Source organism: Oreochromis niloticus, linkage group LG19 (genome assembly GCF_001858045.2).
Source record: "Oreochromis niloticus isolate F11D_XX linkage group LG19, O_niloticus_UMD_NMBU, whole genome shotgun sequence".
In the NCBI taxonomy this organism is placed as follows: Eukaryota; Metazoa; Chordata; class Actinopteri; order Cichliformes; family Cichlidae; genus Oreochromis; species Oreochromis niloticus.
In genome coordinates, this window is record NC_031983.2 from 15,252,399 (window position 1) to 15,268,509 (window position 16,111).

The following is a 16,111-nucleotide window of genomic DNA, read 5'->3' on the forward strand; positions in this document are numbered from 1 at the left end:
ATTTACATAGCACATTTCATTCCACAGAGTGCAGCATAACGTATAATGCATGGCTAAATCCACTAACAGACAAGTCGGTGAATTAACAGAACAATTAAGAAACACTAATCTCTCATAAAAAAGAAACAAAAAAACAAAATAAAGAAAAAACGCAATTTTTAATCGATCCAATACAAGTTTAACCCATAAAAGAAGTACGAATTAAATAAGACTCATTAAAACCAACAAAATTTTTGCATCTTGCACATTAAAACCTGTAACATAAACATAAATAAGGTGAAATAATAGTAGGTGAGAAATTCATCACTTTAATTTTGTTACTACTCGACTCTGCTGCCGCCAAGTGGCCAAAAATGATTATACCCACATGTTACAGGTTTAAGGTCAGACTGTGTAACGTCTGAACTGCCATTAATCTGAATATGAAAAAGTGAAATTCAGTTTACTTATATAGCGCCAAATCACAACAACAGTCACCTCAAGGTGATTTATACTGTATGGTAATAACTCTACAGTAATATTCTAGGAAATATTTAATCATGCTGTGAGTAAGCACTTTGCAATGGTTTGTTGGAAAAAAAACTCCCTTTTAACAAAAAGATATCTTCAACAGCTTCAGGGAGCGGCAGCAATCTGCTGTGAGCGGTTAGTGGGTGAGGGGAGAGAGAAAAGAAAAAAGAGCACAAGGAGAAAGACAAAATTTAATGGCATGCTAGAGTGATATATGAACATTAAATCTCACAGCAGTCTGAGCCTATAGCAGTATTAGGGTTCGGGGTCACTTGATCCAGCCCTAACTGTAAGCTTTATCAACAGGGAACATTTTAACGCAATCTTGACAAAGTAGAGAGGGCGTCTGCCTCCCACGTCCAAAGTGGGAGCTGGTTCCACAGTAGAGCGGCCTAAAAGCTGAAGGCTCTGCCTCCCATTTTTAGATACGCTAAAAGCATAAGTAAGTGCTCCTTTGAGGTGATGTGGTACTATGAGGTCTTTAAGATGGGGTCTTGTTATTGAAGATTTTGAATGTGTGGAGAAGAATTTTAAATTAAATTCTGGAGTTAATGGGGAGACAATCAAAAGAAGCCAATGTGGGAGAAATATGTTCTCTTTTTCTCTTCCCTTTTGGCACTGTCGCTGCAGCAATGTAGACTACCTGGAGACTGTTTAGGAACAATTTTGAACAACCTGAATAAATAATTACAATAGTTCTGCCTAGAGGTAGTGAACGGGTGAACTAGTTTTTCACCTACTCTCTGAGACGGGATAAATAGAGCTCACTGGAGACTTTGGTTTGACTTCCAGTGTGCTTCATGTCCCGATCCCTGGGACTGGTCTGGTCCTGGCCATGGTACAGCGGTGTCAAGCTGTTTTCTGTTTGTAGAATGATTAGCAGGGCTAAAACATTATCAGAGAGCTTGCCGCCTTCTTTAAAGTAGAGTCTCAGGGTCTCCTATTATCCATTTTTAGTTTTGGTTAGCTTGTGCAAATTGTAGCTTCAGTTTCCGGGTCTTCTGTTGCTTTAGTTCATCTTCTTCAAGGTTGACCTAGGTTGAACTTGAGGAGGTTGTCTTGATGTTGTCAACATGCCTAAATTACTTGCTGCCATGTGACTAACTGTGCAGATATTTGCAAGCAGGTGAATCAGTGTACCTTACAAAGTGGCCATAGTGTAAGTTTCCTATTCAGAGAAGATGACTCATTCAATCTTCCAGAGATTCACGTGACACACAGTAACCAGCTTCGTCAACCACTGGGCGGATGCTGCCCTCTGCAGGTCAGTAAAAGCAGCATAATGAAGTGTTTAAATTTTAGTTTTTTTATGTCCAAGAAGGTAAAAGAAAAAAAAAACTATGGTTTGCATTAGCCCAAATCACACATACTACACTACAATATTTTATCGCTATTCAGGAAGACTACAATTATGGTTGAAGTGAGAACCAAAAGGTAATGACTACAGCCAGAATAATGAATGCGTGATGAATAATAGAAGAATAATGAAGATAATGGCTTTGAGGGAAAAAAAACAAACACAAACTAATAGGCGCACACATGAGGATAGATCATTTCAGTATCACCATTTGCCTTTTTTCAGAGAGACAGCAGTTCAGTTTCATTAAGAGGAAGTCGTGGTTGGCCAAAGGGCACAAGAGAAGCACAATCACACATCAGGTCTTTTGTTACATTAGAAACAGAAAAATAGTGTTTAAGTCAGCAAGAACTTGGTTTAACCTCTATTAAAAATAGCACTGTATAAGACTTCTCTGGCATTTCAGCATGGGTGGCTGTCAAGTAATGCAGAGTTTAAAAATCACTCAGAATTAAGTGAATGCATACTTACTGTTCTAACATTTTAAGCTACGCGTCTTCTCTCGAAACATGAAGCTTGAATCAAACGAGTGGCATGAAAAGAAATTAGAAAGCACATCTAATCAGCATCGACTTCTATTTTATTTGAGTCTGTACTTCTTCCGTAGAATTCAGGGGGAAGTATTGTGCACCACATAATTTATGTTAACTTGCAGCTTATCAAAGACTGCTTTTTTTTTATCTGTTACCCAAAATCTATCAATTATTTCTAGTAATCCACTTTTCTTGAACCTTATAGAAAGGAAAATAAACGTACCACCAAGTGAGTTTATTGAGTTTGGCTCCTTTTCCTGTTTGAGGTTTGGGTTTTTTTCTTGTGCTTTTAGTTCCCTCTTTTTGTTCCCATTTAGCCTCCCTCTGTTCTGTCTGCCCTTTAATACTCCAGTCCTCTCGTATTCCCTCCATGTTTAGTGTGGTTTCTGTGTCTTAATGTTATTTACATTTTGGTTATTTCCTGTTTCACTAATGGCTTGTTTTCCTCTTTCTAGTTTTACTTCTTGTTCTTTTTTCACTTTTTACCCTAATTTTCTCTATTTTTGAAATTCTTCTCATAATTACTGTACTTGCATTACATTCACTCTATCCAGTGTTCCTCATAATGCTTAAGATATGTGTATTTTTGCCTTTTCTCCTGTTTAGTTTGTAGACTCTTTGCCTGTTCTTGGAAGTTTCAGTTCCTAAATTGTTTCACTGTACTGACTGACTGCCCAAGCTCCTGCCAGTATTAAAGATTTGATTTTGGATTTTACTTTTTTCACATTTTTCTGACCCAAGGAGTAGACTCCAACCATAATTAATAGCCTTAAAAGGTTTATTTACAGAAAGCTCAGTGATAGAGAGTTATGACAAGGGGCGGGTTTCAGTCACAACTCAAGTATTCTGTGCATTGGAGCAGAGCTTGGGAGGGGGTGTGGTTTAGGAGGTGGCAGTCTAAGGTGAGCAGTGTCATGGCCCCACAGTCCTCCTGTGTGGTCCTGCCCCTGTTCTTGCTCTCTTTTTTTTTATGTGTTCTTGTTTACCTGTTTTCAGCGGTGGTTCTCATTTGTGCCATCTATCTGCCCTTGCTCTGCCAGCCCAACCAGCCGACCACTCCTCACTCCCAGCTTCCTTCCACGTTAAGTGTTTTTGTAAATAACTAGTGTCCTGCTGAAGTCCAGACTCTTGGTGGAACCATGACAAGTGGAAGAACGCCGATGGGCAGTTGGCAGGCAGGTGAGGAGCAGGTACGTCTGTGAATCCACAGAGAGTGTTTGGCCGAGACTTGTGAGCTCCTGACTCTTTGAGGAAACGTGGAGTGGTTGTCTAAAGGATGGAAAAGCAAACGTCAGACAAAGAACTTGGACAGAGAAAAATGTTCAATTACAAGATGACATAAACCACAATAAGACAAGTTACATACATACCATATACTATATCCAGAATGGACCTACCAGGACACCAGAGTCTTCCCTGAGGACTTTGAGGAGGTGATGTCAGCATGTAATAGCTCAGGCCCTGGACTCTATACTGATCATTTTCCTGGTATAGTGGATTTTTTAAATGGGACAGAGATAAACTGAATAATTCTATGGTGCTCTCCCCAAATTCCATCTCTACTCCTCAAGTTACAGCTAACAACCAGCCTTTACTTACCATGGTGGTTTGTCTCCTCTTGCTGTTTGCCCTCCCACACCAGATGGGATCTGCCTCTAACCAAGTACCTGGCCTCCAGAAGAGATCCAGCTTCACCAGAGACCTCTTGTAGGACCACCCCAGCACTGCTTGCTGTCCTTCCCTGCCTCTGGACCCTCCTTAGAACTGCCCCTGCTCTGCTCCTCCCCTTATCCTCTGTCTAAACCTTTGGACACACCTCCTAAATTTGTAGGTGTTTCTTTTAAAAAGGTAACTGTGGGAAATTTCAACAACTTGAAAAGTTTCTTCGTGTGCAAAATATTTGAATTCCATTATAAAACTTTAATGAAGTCACTTTTACCACAGAGCATACATTCATTAAAGTTACTAGTAACTGGCATTTAAAGGTACTTAAAGGTATCAGTGCTTGGGAGAGTTTAATAAGAAGACACATGTTAGCATTAACAGTTCAGGCTAAATCGACCTTCAAAGTAATCTCTATTGACAGAGACTAATATAATGGTAAATGGCCTGTATTTATATAGCGTATTTCATATTTATATGAAGAAGAGTTTAAAAGCAGCAGCTACTTTGGCAAGAAACATCAAAAGTGTGGACTTTTTTTTGTTTCCTGTGTCTGTCTGAGGTGCAGAGAAGAAGAACTGATAATCTACATGTGGTTTCCCCTCTGACGTTTGTAGGAGGTGGTGGGATGGTGTGAGGTGAGGAAATATTTTAGTGAGCAGAAATGAAAATAAAACTTAAGCTTTTATAAAAACAAAAAATCAGTATCAAGGGAAATATCTGTGTTTCTATTTAAAATAATGTCAGTTCCTAGAGGACAGGTTTCAGTCTTTATCACTGCGCTTGCACAACCTGCCTCGGTATACTTGATTAGTGAGGACTGAGTCAGCTGCTTTCAAAAGTGCTCTGTTTTTATTGCAAAGCTCACTCTGGACTTCTGAGAAATACGCCTCTGATCAAATTCACAATCTTTAGCCAGCTCTCACTGCAAATGATTTCCATATTGTAATAATGAAGAACCCTAGCTGAGAACTGACACCCCCACCCCCTTCTTGCAAAAAAGCGAAGCTTTACTCGGAAACCAAAACACACTCGATCGATCAACATTCACAACATTTAGCAGTTACACACCACCCAAGCTGTTTTGTGCTTAGTGGGGCCATTATTTGTTTTACAGCAGATTAAGGACCCTAAACGCATCTCAGATGATCACATGGTTCTGCTCAGATCACCAGATCACCCATCAGATTAACTAGCATCTCTAGTCAGAACCCAGCTGAGACAGCGTGAGATGACTTGAACAAGCTACAGCTGTTTTTTTTGTTTTAACAGTTTTAATTTCCAACTGTAGCCACTTCCTCCCACTTAAAACTGCAGGAAAAACCTCTAGATGATACCAGAGCTAACCAAAACAATGCCAACGATTACGCACAAAAAAAAAGTTTTCTATTTTGAATAAAGTTTCAGGCACATTTCCTCTCTCTCTTTATTTACCACATACCTCCCGATATCCTATTCATGTATTTATTTTCATTTTAAATAACTTTTTCATTCATTTTCTGGGTAGCACGGTGGTTAGCACTGTTGCCTCCCAGCAAGGCGGTCCTGAGTTCAACTCCACCACCAGGCCAGGTCTTTTGCATGTTCTTCCCGTGTTGGCGTGGGTTCTCTCCGGGTACTCCGGCTTCCTCCCACAGTCCAAAGACTTGCAGTTAGTGGGGTTAGGTTCAGTGGAAACACTAAATTGCCCATAGGAGTGAATGTGAGTGCGAATGGTTGTCTCTAGCAGTGTCCCAATTCAGGGTCTGCATCCTGTACATGGGCCAGGTCCTCCGAAGACCGAGAAGGCCTGAAGTGCGAGGCTGTGAAATGGGCCGGTCTCACCTTCAGATTTGCATCACTAGCTGTCTCGGTGGAGTTTAATAAACTCAGCCCCTTGCTATCTAAAATATAACAGGACATTGGAACTAATTCTAAATAATAATTTCATTAATAAAGTATTGAAAAGAGTAATAAGAGTAATATTACAACTAAGTAGATGCTGCCATTTGTTGGAAACTGGAATTCTGCGATAGGTTGAGGCATGAAGGATACACCCGACCCATGCTTTAAATTCGGGGGAATGAAGGACGCATTTGTTGGCTGCATTTGGAGCAGCCGAATTGAGACAGCCTTCGTCAACCTGGCTGTACCTGGCTTCAAATGCAGCCTGCGAAGGGTGCAGCCCCTGAATTGGGACACAGCTTATGTGTTAGACCTGCGACAGACTGGCAACCTGTCCACGGTGTACCCTGGCTCTCACCCAAAGACAGCTGGGATAGGCTCCAGCGCCCCCCATGACCCTGAAAAGGATCAGCAGAAGCCAATCAATGGATGGATAAATTTTTCAGTATGTGCAAACATTCAGTTGGTAGCACGTATAAATTCCCCACAATGGCAATAAACCATTATTATATTCATGTATTGAATTTATTCATCTGTTGAATTTGCTGCTCTTGATGATAGTTTTGACACATTTGGCGCTTTTTGTTTTGGGGTTTATGTATGGAGTTATTAAATTTGCTTTTGGAGTTCTTGGATATGTCAGAAGTGATACTGAAAAGCAAAACCTTGGCTTATTATAAGATTTAGTGAAGGTTGTCATTATCTGCTCAACTTGCACTTTCTGAAGCCACATTAGTGTTTACTAGGGCTCAACATGGTGAATGTGCAGTCCAGTATTCAATCTCCTTTTAGCTTAGATAAAACAGGTAAGCATGAAAATGTTCTTTGGTGCACCAACATAAAGCGAGCCTACTTTAAGTCATTCTTTCCACTGTTGTGCATTTTAAAAATGCTCCAACTGATTCTTTCGATGTTTTTGTTGTGCAGAAATGATCTGAAGCTCTTGCTTTGTTTTAGCAATAGATAAATTATGCAAGAGTAACCACTTCCTATTTCAGAAGCTTCACTTCAGTGAATTTGCAAAAACAATGCACATGCATGAACCTTATCGTCAGCTAATTTCTACACCACTCTGTGGGTAGAACTACACTACCAGTAGGGACAAAGATCAACAAGCAGTGGTGAGATAATGAATGTGGGCCATTGAAGGTACAAAAACAGCAGTGTATAGATTGAAACGCTTCAAAATACATTTAGAAAATAGCTTATGTGACTCATTATTATGGTATTATGAGTCATGGATTAAAATAAAAGCAGCATTTTTGAAGGTGTAAGTCATAAGTAAGTACTGTTGATGTCTTTGGTCATCTCTTGTTGTATTTTGCAAGGAAATAGGTGTGATTTATTGAAACAGGTGCAAACATACATGTGAATACAGTATATGAGGCAAAAACAGCATTTGGTATGACCACCTTTGTTCTTCATCTCTGTATTCTCTTTCTTCATATTCTTCATTATTCTTCATATCGTCTGAGGTCTCTTAGGCAAACTTTCTTGTAATATATTTTCTTCAGACTTCATGAACAAGCTCTTCTTTCCACCGTGTGATTTTTCTGACACACTCTCACATTGTCAGTGTGTTCGGGATCATTTTCATGCTGAAAGTTAAGATGTTGTGAATCACGCATTTTCCAGATCTTATTGCATGGTGGTTTCAAATCTTATTTACAAACATTTTGAAAATATCCCCAACACCACTGACACGGCCTCCACCGTGTTTCACAGATGGCTGTAGACATTCACTGTTCAAACTCTCTTTCCTGACCTTCTCCGACAAATCGAACCAGAAATTAAACATTTGGATTGATCACTCCATTAGACTTCAGACTTTTCTCACTCTTTCCCTTCCTTAAGATCATCAGCGACCCTTCCACTGAAAACATTTCTTTTTCAGTTCCTGTATCAGCTCTTTGCTGGATTTTTTGTTGTTTCTTAAGAACATGACTTTTAGAAAGTCTTCATCTTCTGTAAAAAGGTTTGTAGGTCTGAAACCTTTTCTTTTGTCCTCCAATATTCCAGTCTCCAGGTTTACCAAGACGTGCAATGTCTTAAAAATCGTAAGGACTCAAGTTAAAAAAAAAGAAGCTGGATTACATTAGCACCAGTTAATGTAACTTAATCCTTGAGTTGAGATGTAACTTCACACTCAGTCAGGAAAAGATTGATGTTGCAGTCTCGGGCGGGGGGCTGTAGCTGCTCTTTATATGGATTTAAGGCTGTTGTGTGTGAGACCTGGGGGGTTTTTTAATCAGTGGCTGTGGCTCAGGTGGTAGAGTGGGTCATCTGGCAGTCAGAAAGGCAATGGATAAGTCCCTGAATTCTCCTGTCCACATTTCTGATTGGATGCTCAATTTGGGTAAAAAGGCATTATCTCAGCTTCAGTCCATTTTGTTTATCACTCTGCTCATTTGTGTTTATGTATATATATTTTTTTGTTTGCTTTTTGCTCACATTGCCAATTGTTTTTAGGCCAGGCAGTGGAAACACTGCACACAGTTTCCCCTGTGTGGAAGATTGAGGAGTTCAATTATTATTTCTCTCTTTTTGTAGATTATTTGTATAAAGGAACTTTAAACTTCCCTTCTCTCAGTTTGACAGTCTTTTACTTCCCCCCCACTTTCACCTATATTTTAAAGTGCCACAGTGATTCATTTTTATACCTGTTAGCCAGAGGTAACTGCAGTATTTGCTTCTTGTTCATCACAAACAACATGCTGCCTGTCCTTTTTCTCCTTTTTATTTCGTTTGAGGGTACAGGTAAGCACATTTCTTCCATTTAATTTTAAAACAGAATCTAGAAAGTGGACTTCTAATGCTTTGTCATGAATAATTTGTGCCTCTTATTTTGTCTGCAGTTATAGCCCAAAACAAGACTACGAGTTCACCGACAACTCCAATGACTCAAAAAGGTAATACAGACTCTGAACTTTTGGAAGGATAGATCGAATCAAATGATTGAAACTAAGCTGGTGGCTCTGTGAGCCCAAACATTGCTGTGTACTGCGGTATTTAGAGCTGTTCAATAACATGTTACACCCTTCTTATGATTTAACATTTGATAATTAAAACTAAACATTAAGTGTAACAGAGGCTCTGAAATATCTTTGGCATTGAAGGTAATTAAACCTGACCCAAAATATTGGACAAGACAAACATTTTATGATGACAATGGAAAGTTATTAAAGATCATTCTGTGCTAGGCATGGATATCCAAGCTAAATGAACAGTTTGTCACATGTTTAAATATTAAAAACAAAGGGAAACCCAGGAGGATCACCTAAGTTACTGGAATAAATCCTATGTGATCGTGCACAGTTTACTTGCCATTCATTTTACCAGATATTACTGACATATTTTACTGAGTTTGGTCAACAGCAATGCTAAAAATGGCACCACATTAAAAGCTAGATGATCACTAATGTAGTTAGGACTCGGTCTTCATCACCATGGCTCGCTTTACCTCTTATGAATCAATAAGAGTTTTTGAATATTTCACTGGGGAAAAAACTGTACAGTGGCACAAAAAGGAAATAAAAAACCATCAAAGTTCACTGAGTTCATTCTCTGCATGAGTAAATCAAGTGACCAACAGACCAACATCGCTATTTCTAGAACTACTTCGCTTGTGTGGTCAACAAATAGTTTATATATACGCATTCAGCATGCAACATCAATGTCCTGCTTAAAAATGTGATTGGTTACAATTTTACCTCAACTTCCTGTTATTTCTACACTCTTCTTCACAGAAACATTTCCTCCTCTATGGGTGGTGGCCACGCCGGACTACCCGGTTGCAGCAGGACAAAAAGTCAGCCTATACTGTAGCAGTTCCATAATATCAGGGACTGGGACTTGGTCATGGGAACGCCTGCGAAATCAGAGCTGGGAAAAACAGGGAAACAGTAGGGAACTGATCCTGACCAAGCCAGAGCAAAGTGGGGAGTACCGCTGCTGTTCTTCAGTTGTCAACTGCGCAAACCAAACCCACACAGTTTACATCATTTCAACACAAACCACGGGTTGGTGATGTGTTTGTTCACACTCTAAAGTTACTAAAATAGGAATGATTGAATCTACTTATTTAAAAAATAAATAATAAATATTAGAATTGCCTAAATAGGACATAAATATATATTTATGTAGATAAATAAATGAATAAAAAAATACATACATTTAATTAAATACTTGACAATTTATTATTGTTAATACATTTTGGTGTATTTACTTGTGTTTTGAGTAATTTATATTTAATCCATAAAAACTTGGAAAAATCTTTGAGGCTTTCTCTTTTAAACTGAAATAGCGAACTGTAAAATGATTATCATACCATAGATAGCAAATGGCACCCTCATGACTGACTGGATTCATTCATCTTTTATTTATGCTGTGTGCATCATCTGGCTGTCAAGTTATAAGTCTTAATGTCTCTTTTCTCTTTCCTCAACTCCCAACAGTGGGAGAGAATTTAGGAATAGCAGCCTTCGTCTTTTCTTTTCTGATCTTGATCATCATCATCGCTGCTTTTATTTTTTTCTGGCTGGGCTTCCAAAGGACTAGTGGAACGGTGACCACCTCCAGCACTCCAGCAGTTAAAGGTATCACTGAGCTTTTTCTTGTATAGAGGGCTACAAGTATGGAGGGCCATGAGTGCCATAATCAGTACATATTAAAATGTTTTGTGACTCTTTTTTTTTTTGTCTTTAAGATGTTCCTGGACCTGAAATTACATCAACGTAAGTCTTGAGACACTCAGTCATGCACTTTAACTCATACTACAAGCGATTCACAGACTGATAATATTTCTGTTTACACTAGGGGAGATGTTCCACAGCCTGACACAGACGTGTACATAAACTACACTAACCAAGGCTACGCCGATGTGGAACCCTCCAACGTGACCTGGGAGGGTGTGTACTCAAGTCTCTCGTGAAAGGAGATCGAGACATGCAGTGAAAAGTGGACTGACTAAAACAAGCCTGTTTTTTTTTAACTCTATCTCTGGGTTAGTTATTCGAAACTAGCAAATTTGTTTACTTCCTGACTGATCAGATTTTATCTGTTGCGCAGAAGCTATCACACCATAAACGTGGTTAAAACCCAGAGAAGCTGAGTGCATCTAAGCAGGCGATAGCGTTTGCACGTTTATATTAACTGGAAGCTTCTTGCTTTTCTTCTCCTTTTAATCGTGACATTGCAAAACTGAAAAACATACAAAAGATTTGTTGTTGTTGTTTTTTACAAAATATGATAACAAAAAGTTATAGTTAATACAAAAATACAAAATTTGCGGCAACAAAAAATCTCACATTAGAAACACAATTCATTTCCACAGATATACAATAAATACACATACTTACACTAGTTCTGTTTGTTTCAGTGAATTATCAGATTTCTACTACAAGATATAAATGAAATGTCCCAACACTGAACACCAGAGAGGCAACGTACCCCAGGCATTATTGTGTTTGTTCCTTGGTGTCACAATGCCTGATTTAACTTGTGTGACAAAAAATAATTAAAGTTGTTGTCAGAGAGGACAGACAGTGCAATTACAACATACGTTGCTGACATAATATGAGGTGTACCGACACATGTACGTTACCCTGTAATTTTCTCCTGCTTTTGTGTCCTAATGTTGTGTCAAACAACGCGGCAGGATTTGTGTGAGAAGATGTCTTGTGTCGTCATCGAGTGATGCTATCGTTCTGTAAAGACACATAAAGTTTTGGCTGCTTGCAAAACTTCTGCTTTTCAGTTTATTCTTCACACAGGAAGTGCAGAAATTCTGGGGCAACTCAGAAGGCGACGTGCTCGAGATCACATGAAGTTAAACAGTTTAATGTCCCAGATGTGCGTGCCTCAACGCCTTGTTGAATGTAATCTTCGCCATCAGCGTGAGAGAGTCACACGAGTTTGATAGTCAGATTATACATGTACTGAACTTGTTTGAATCACTCATCTCTGGTCAGCTAGTGCTCGCTCGGGAGTCTCTGACTTGGAATCCTGCTGTCCATGGAAATCTGTGTGGTGGCCAGTTGAGAGCATCCCTCTCCCTTTGCTAATTTTTTAATGTGGGCTGTGATGAACCTTCTAAACTTCCCTGTGGCAAAATAATAAACTACAGGATCTAAAATGCAGTTGAGGCCCATAAGAACCAGGGTGATCTGATGAACGTCATTCAGCAACTGACGAGTGTCCTCGCTGTAATTCACGTGGCCAAAGCCGACTTCGATCTCCAGCACTGCCAGAGCCCAGGGGCCTTGAACTATGTGGTGTGGCAGGAAACACAGAACAAACACTCCCACCACTGCCCACAACATCTGGAGAGCCCTCCGTTTCACCCCTCTGGGTCTTTTTAAAGTCGAGGATGCAGTGGACTTTTTAGAAAGAGCTGCTGAGGACCGAATTTCTGATTCAGGAGGCTTTTGAGAAATTAAGACTCGAGCAATAAGGAAATTGCATATCACAACGAGCAAAAAGATAACAAAGAACAATCCAATTATTAAAAAATGAGTGACAGCCACTTTTTTCTTCTCGTGACTAGTTTCATTCTGGTATCCCTCAAAACAGCGACGTATGGCAGTGTTGTTTTTATGGTGCACGTTGATCCCTGGACTCACCAGATAAGGAACAGACATCGCCAGAACAAACACCCAGATAAAAACACAGACGATGATTCCACGAATTCTGTGGTCCGACGAGGCTGCGTCCAGAGGCCGAGTCACCGCCCAGTATCTGTTGATGCTGATGGCTGCAAGGAAGAGGATGGTGCCGTAGGTGTTGATGAAAAAGAAGGTGCCTGTCACCCGGCACATGAAATCTCCATAAACCCAGTCTCCCTCACGCATATAATAGTCAATCCAAAAGGGAAGAGCACACACAAACAGAAGATCAGCCATGGTCAAGTTGGTCATGTAGATGCGGATTTCTCCCATGGCCTTGGCTTGGCGAAGGCAGCGCAGGACAAACAGCACGTAGAGGTTAGAGATGAAGCCCAGGATGAAGAAGATGATGTAGAAAACCGGGATGAACACATAACGAAACTGAGAGTCCAGGAAAGTGGATTTATTGGTATTCCCTGTAGTTTCATTCATCTTTGTCTGTGGGAGACAAAATACATTATCATCAGTACAATGATTTACTCAGACTTTTGATGCACATGACAAATGTAGGGTATATTAGAAAGTATAATCTTTGAGAACAACTATTTTTTGTGATATTTCCCTTTCAAGTAAAATAAATAGAGAAAAAACAAAAAAAAGTAAATGAGTAAAGAAAGAGGACACTTTTCTTGCTGCAAGGACTAAGTTATCTATCAACTTTTATTGGCACAAATGTATTTACCAGATAAATTGTTAGCCATACATTTATTGTATTAATTAATTTCTTGTTGTTATCTGAACACATCTTCTGAAATTGTCAGGTAATTCTAAACAGTCTGAGAAGTCTTAACATTTCTTTGTACTATGAATCATATGTCCCAAATTGATGTAATGGCACAGAAGTATGATAAGTTATGAACTGGAGACCATCTTGCCAGGGGAACAACAGAAGCATGAAATCACTGAGTTGATGGACCGCACCCATATTTGAACATACGCGTCATGTGAAGTTTTGCACAGCTGTAGTTTTATCATAGTAATATAATCTGTCTCCAAACAAACGTCTCAACACTCTGTATAAAACGGCCTGTTAGGACTTTATCTGCCATAGACTACTTATTACTCATCTAAGATCTAACTGTCAGTCAAATACTTTATAACTAGAGTCATTAATCTGCATCTTGCAGTAACATCATGAAGCCTTTGAAAACTCAGTTGCAGACCACGAGGAAAAGACTGAGGTTGGATTTGTGACTGTTTTAGGTTCGTTTTATCTTTGGTTTTGCCACCAAGACTAAAATGGTTATAGAACTTGAAGCTACTGATAGCGATCGCTCTGACATGACTTGAATTCATTCAAAGATAAGTATCACAATTAAAACAGAAAGTAGTGCAAAAAGGTCAAGGGTTGAACAGAGATGTGGTTCTCAGACTTTAAACTGCTGTAAAGGAGCTGACACTGATTGGAGGTGCAAACTCTAAACACCTAAAGATGTTCGAGGAGAATTTGTCAGTGAACAATGGGATTTCACTGGGTGCGGCGAATGTGTAAACCACAAATTACAGACAACAACCCACTTACAGTAAAGAACAGTAGTCCAACAGTAAATGAGCTGTGAAGCTGTTTGATAAACTGACACATCCCTGTTACTGGGAAATAACTGACGCTGCTAAATAATATCAGTGAACAAGTTTAACTAGTACCATTTTTTCCGCCCTTTTTTCTGAATAAGTGCCACACGTATTTATTTTATAACCTGTCTGGATCTGTCTTATGCAGATCTGTTCAGAGACATGTTGAAACCTGTTCAATGGTTTCCTCTGAACAACCAATGACCTCATAACCTGTCCAGGAGTGTGAAATACAAACATTTCCTTTTGTCAACTATTAATCATCTATTAAATATTGATGGAATTAATCACAGCATTGTAAAGACTGTGGACCCCCAAAAAATTAATCCATCAATAGATTTGAGTAGAGCAGCAGTTACAATTATTACAATTAGTTTTTTTTTCAATTACTGACGGAATCAAACGGAATTAATTGCACTATAATGGCTAGTCAATATTTACTGATCCAGTTAATATCGGATGATGTGCTGTAATTAATAGTTTAACATTTTGAAAATCTTAATTTTACACAGATATGAAGCTAAGAAATGAATAAAGGAGGCACAGCAGAAACAGAAAAATGCGATTAATTTGATTAAATAATAAACTGACGATTTTTTCAAGCAAAATAAAAACTGAAAGATTTGTGAAAATAAGCATGCTTTTAGCTTTACTGTCGTCTCTTCTTGACTAAAACATATTATTAGACTGATGATTATTAGTGAGTCACGTAAAACAAGAAATAACAAGGAGAACTGTACACTTACACAACTGCTTCTTCTGTTTTCAATCTCCTGATGCGCGTAAACACTTTGAATGAATTTACAGCTTCAGTTCAGCAACAGTGCGACTTCCGACTTCTCTGAGAGAGAGGGAGTTTGTGCGTCTTGTGAGCGTGTGAGTGGGAGTGTTCTCTCAGGGCAGAGCGGAGGAGGTGTCGTTTCAGTCTTCTTAGGAAAGACCCGAGTGGCGCAATACAAGGAACGTTCAGCTACACGATTTCACGAGTCCCGTGAAAAGGAATAGGAACGTCCGCTTTAATGCAACGCTGGAGTTTTAGCATTTTTATTTTTTTTTTCATAGAAACATCACGTGTGCGATATGAGTAAAGGAATCGGGAAACTATTCCCTATAGGGGCAAATTAAAATCAGCAGAGAAAGAAAGGAGTGTTCTGAGTTATAGAAATGAACTGCAGAGGAATTTCGTCCAAAAAGGAGCATGACTGCGACACGCTGATGGAGTGATGTACAGTTATTATGTTATTATTAGTCTGTGTATGAAAACTCATATATCCGTTCAAACAATGCAAAAATTCCAATTTCAAGAATCATGAATCGGGAAGTCGCCGTAGGCTGATGCTGCATTCCATGGATAGTTTATCTTGTTGTGGTTTTTAAATGCTTTAAATGTGATACCAATCTGATGTGAACAAGTGAGCAAACAAAAGAAGTTGCCTTTGTGTGTGTTTATTTAGAATATTAAAAATGAAAAGTGAACTTATAAAACCACAAAATGTGGTTGAAACATTATTTATTTTGTTAAAAAGGTTTTGCAGTTGCTTTCATTTATCAAAAACACTGGCATCCCCAGACATGGACGTGACATGTCCTTCAGCAGTGTTCAGTGTGAAAACCACAGCAAGACTAAACCTGTCCAGTAGTTTTGGTGCCTAAGCATATCCCACCAGCTAGAGTGAAACAACAAAATACTGAGTGGAAGCCTGATTTCTCCATGTTTAGTTCAGCATCACTTTACTAAGAATAGTTATTCCCCTGCAAATCCTGTGAATGTCTTTATTTGGTGGTCTTTGAGAAATTTGCAGCCTTCTCCTCTATTTGGCATTGTTTCTTTTACGAATTTCTTTAGAAAAGAGCCTCACTCTGCTGTGCAAGGGAAGGGCAAAAAATGTTACACACTGGTGGTTGTGATTGTTTCATACTCAGAGTGCTCA

General features: G+C 39.1%; 2 protein-coding genes and 1 long non-coding RNA gene across 5 annotated transcripts in view; 1 reads left to right on the forward strand and 2 right to left on the reverse strand.

The window, feature by feature from the left end:
• LOC100704118 (uncharacterized) overlaps positions 1 to 11,658 on the forward strand; it is a 34,173-nt gene extending 22,515 nt beyond the window's left edge. The window contains exons 1-6 of one of the 2 annotated variants that reach the window (XM_003458806.5): positions 8,120 to 8,703; positions 8,802 to 8,855; positions 9,693 to 9,965; positions 10,401 to 10,541; positions 10,652 to 10,679; positions 10,762 to 11,658. In XM_003458806.5, the coding sequence (XP_003458854.1) occupies positions 8,658 to 8,703; positions 8,802 to 8,855; positions 9,693 to 9,965; positions 10,401 to 10,541; positions 10,652 to 10,679; positions 10,762 to 10,876 (657 nt within the window). In that variant the 5' untranslated portion in view covers positions 8,120 to 8,657 and the 3' untranslated portion in view covers positions 10,877 to 11,658. Of the gene's footprint in view, positions 1 to 8,119; positions 8,704 to 8,801; positions 8,856 to 9,692; positions 9,966 to 10,400; positions 10,542 to 10,651; positions 10,680 to 10,761 lie in introns of those variants that run through there. The other variant, XM_025901099.1, reaches the window with a different exon arrangement.
• LOC112843148 (uncharacterized) lies at positions 3,161 to 4,208 on the reverse strand. Of its 2 annotated transcripts, XR_003215312.1 has the most exons (3): positions 4,000 to 4,208; positions 3,771 to 3,885; positions 3,161 to 3,669 (listed from the first exon to the last, which is right to left on the reverse strand). It is a non-coding gene; the product is annotated as an uncharacterized LOC112843148 (long non-coding RNA). The 2 variants fall into 2 exon arrangements; XR_003215311.1 differs by having other exon boundaries at positions 3,771 to 4,208.
• Positions 11,260 to 15,087, reverse strand: LOC112841642 (platelet-activating factor receptor). Its single transcript, XM_003458807.5, has 2 exons — positions 14,927 to 15,087; positions 11,260 to 13,046 (listed from the first exon to the last, which is right to left on the reverse strand). Exon 2 carries the CDS (start codon positions 13,038 to 13,040, stop codon positions 11,916 to 11,918), a length of 1,125 nt encoding a protein of 374 aa, XP_003458855.3. The 5' UTR covers positions 13,041 to 13,046; positions 14,927 to 15,087; the 3' UTR covers positions 11,260 to 11,915.
• Positions 15,088 to 16,111: the final 1,024 nt, after the last annotated feature.

Excerpts from the sequence above, each read along its gene's own strand:
- LOC112841642 (XM_003458807.5), bottom strand. The coding sequence starts at position 13,040 with ATGAATGAAACTACAGGGAATACCAATAAATCCACTTTCCTGGACTCT.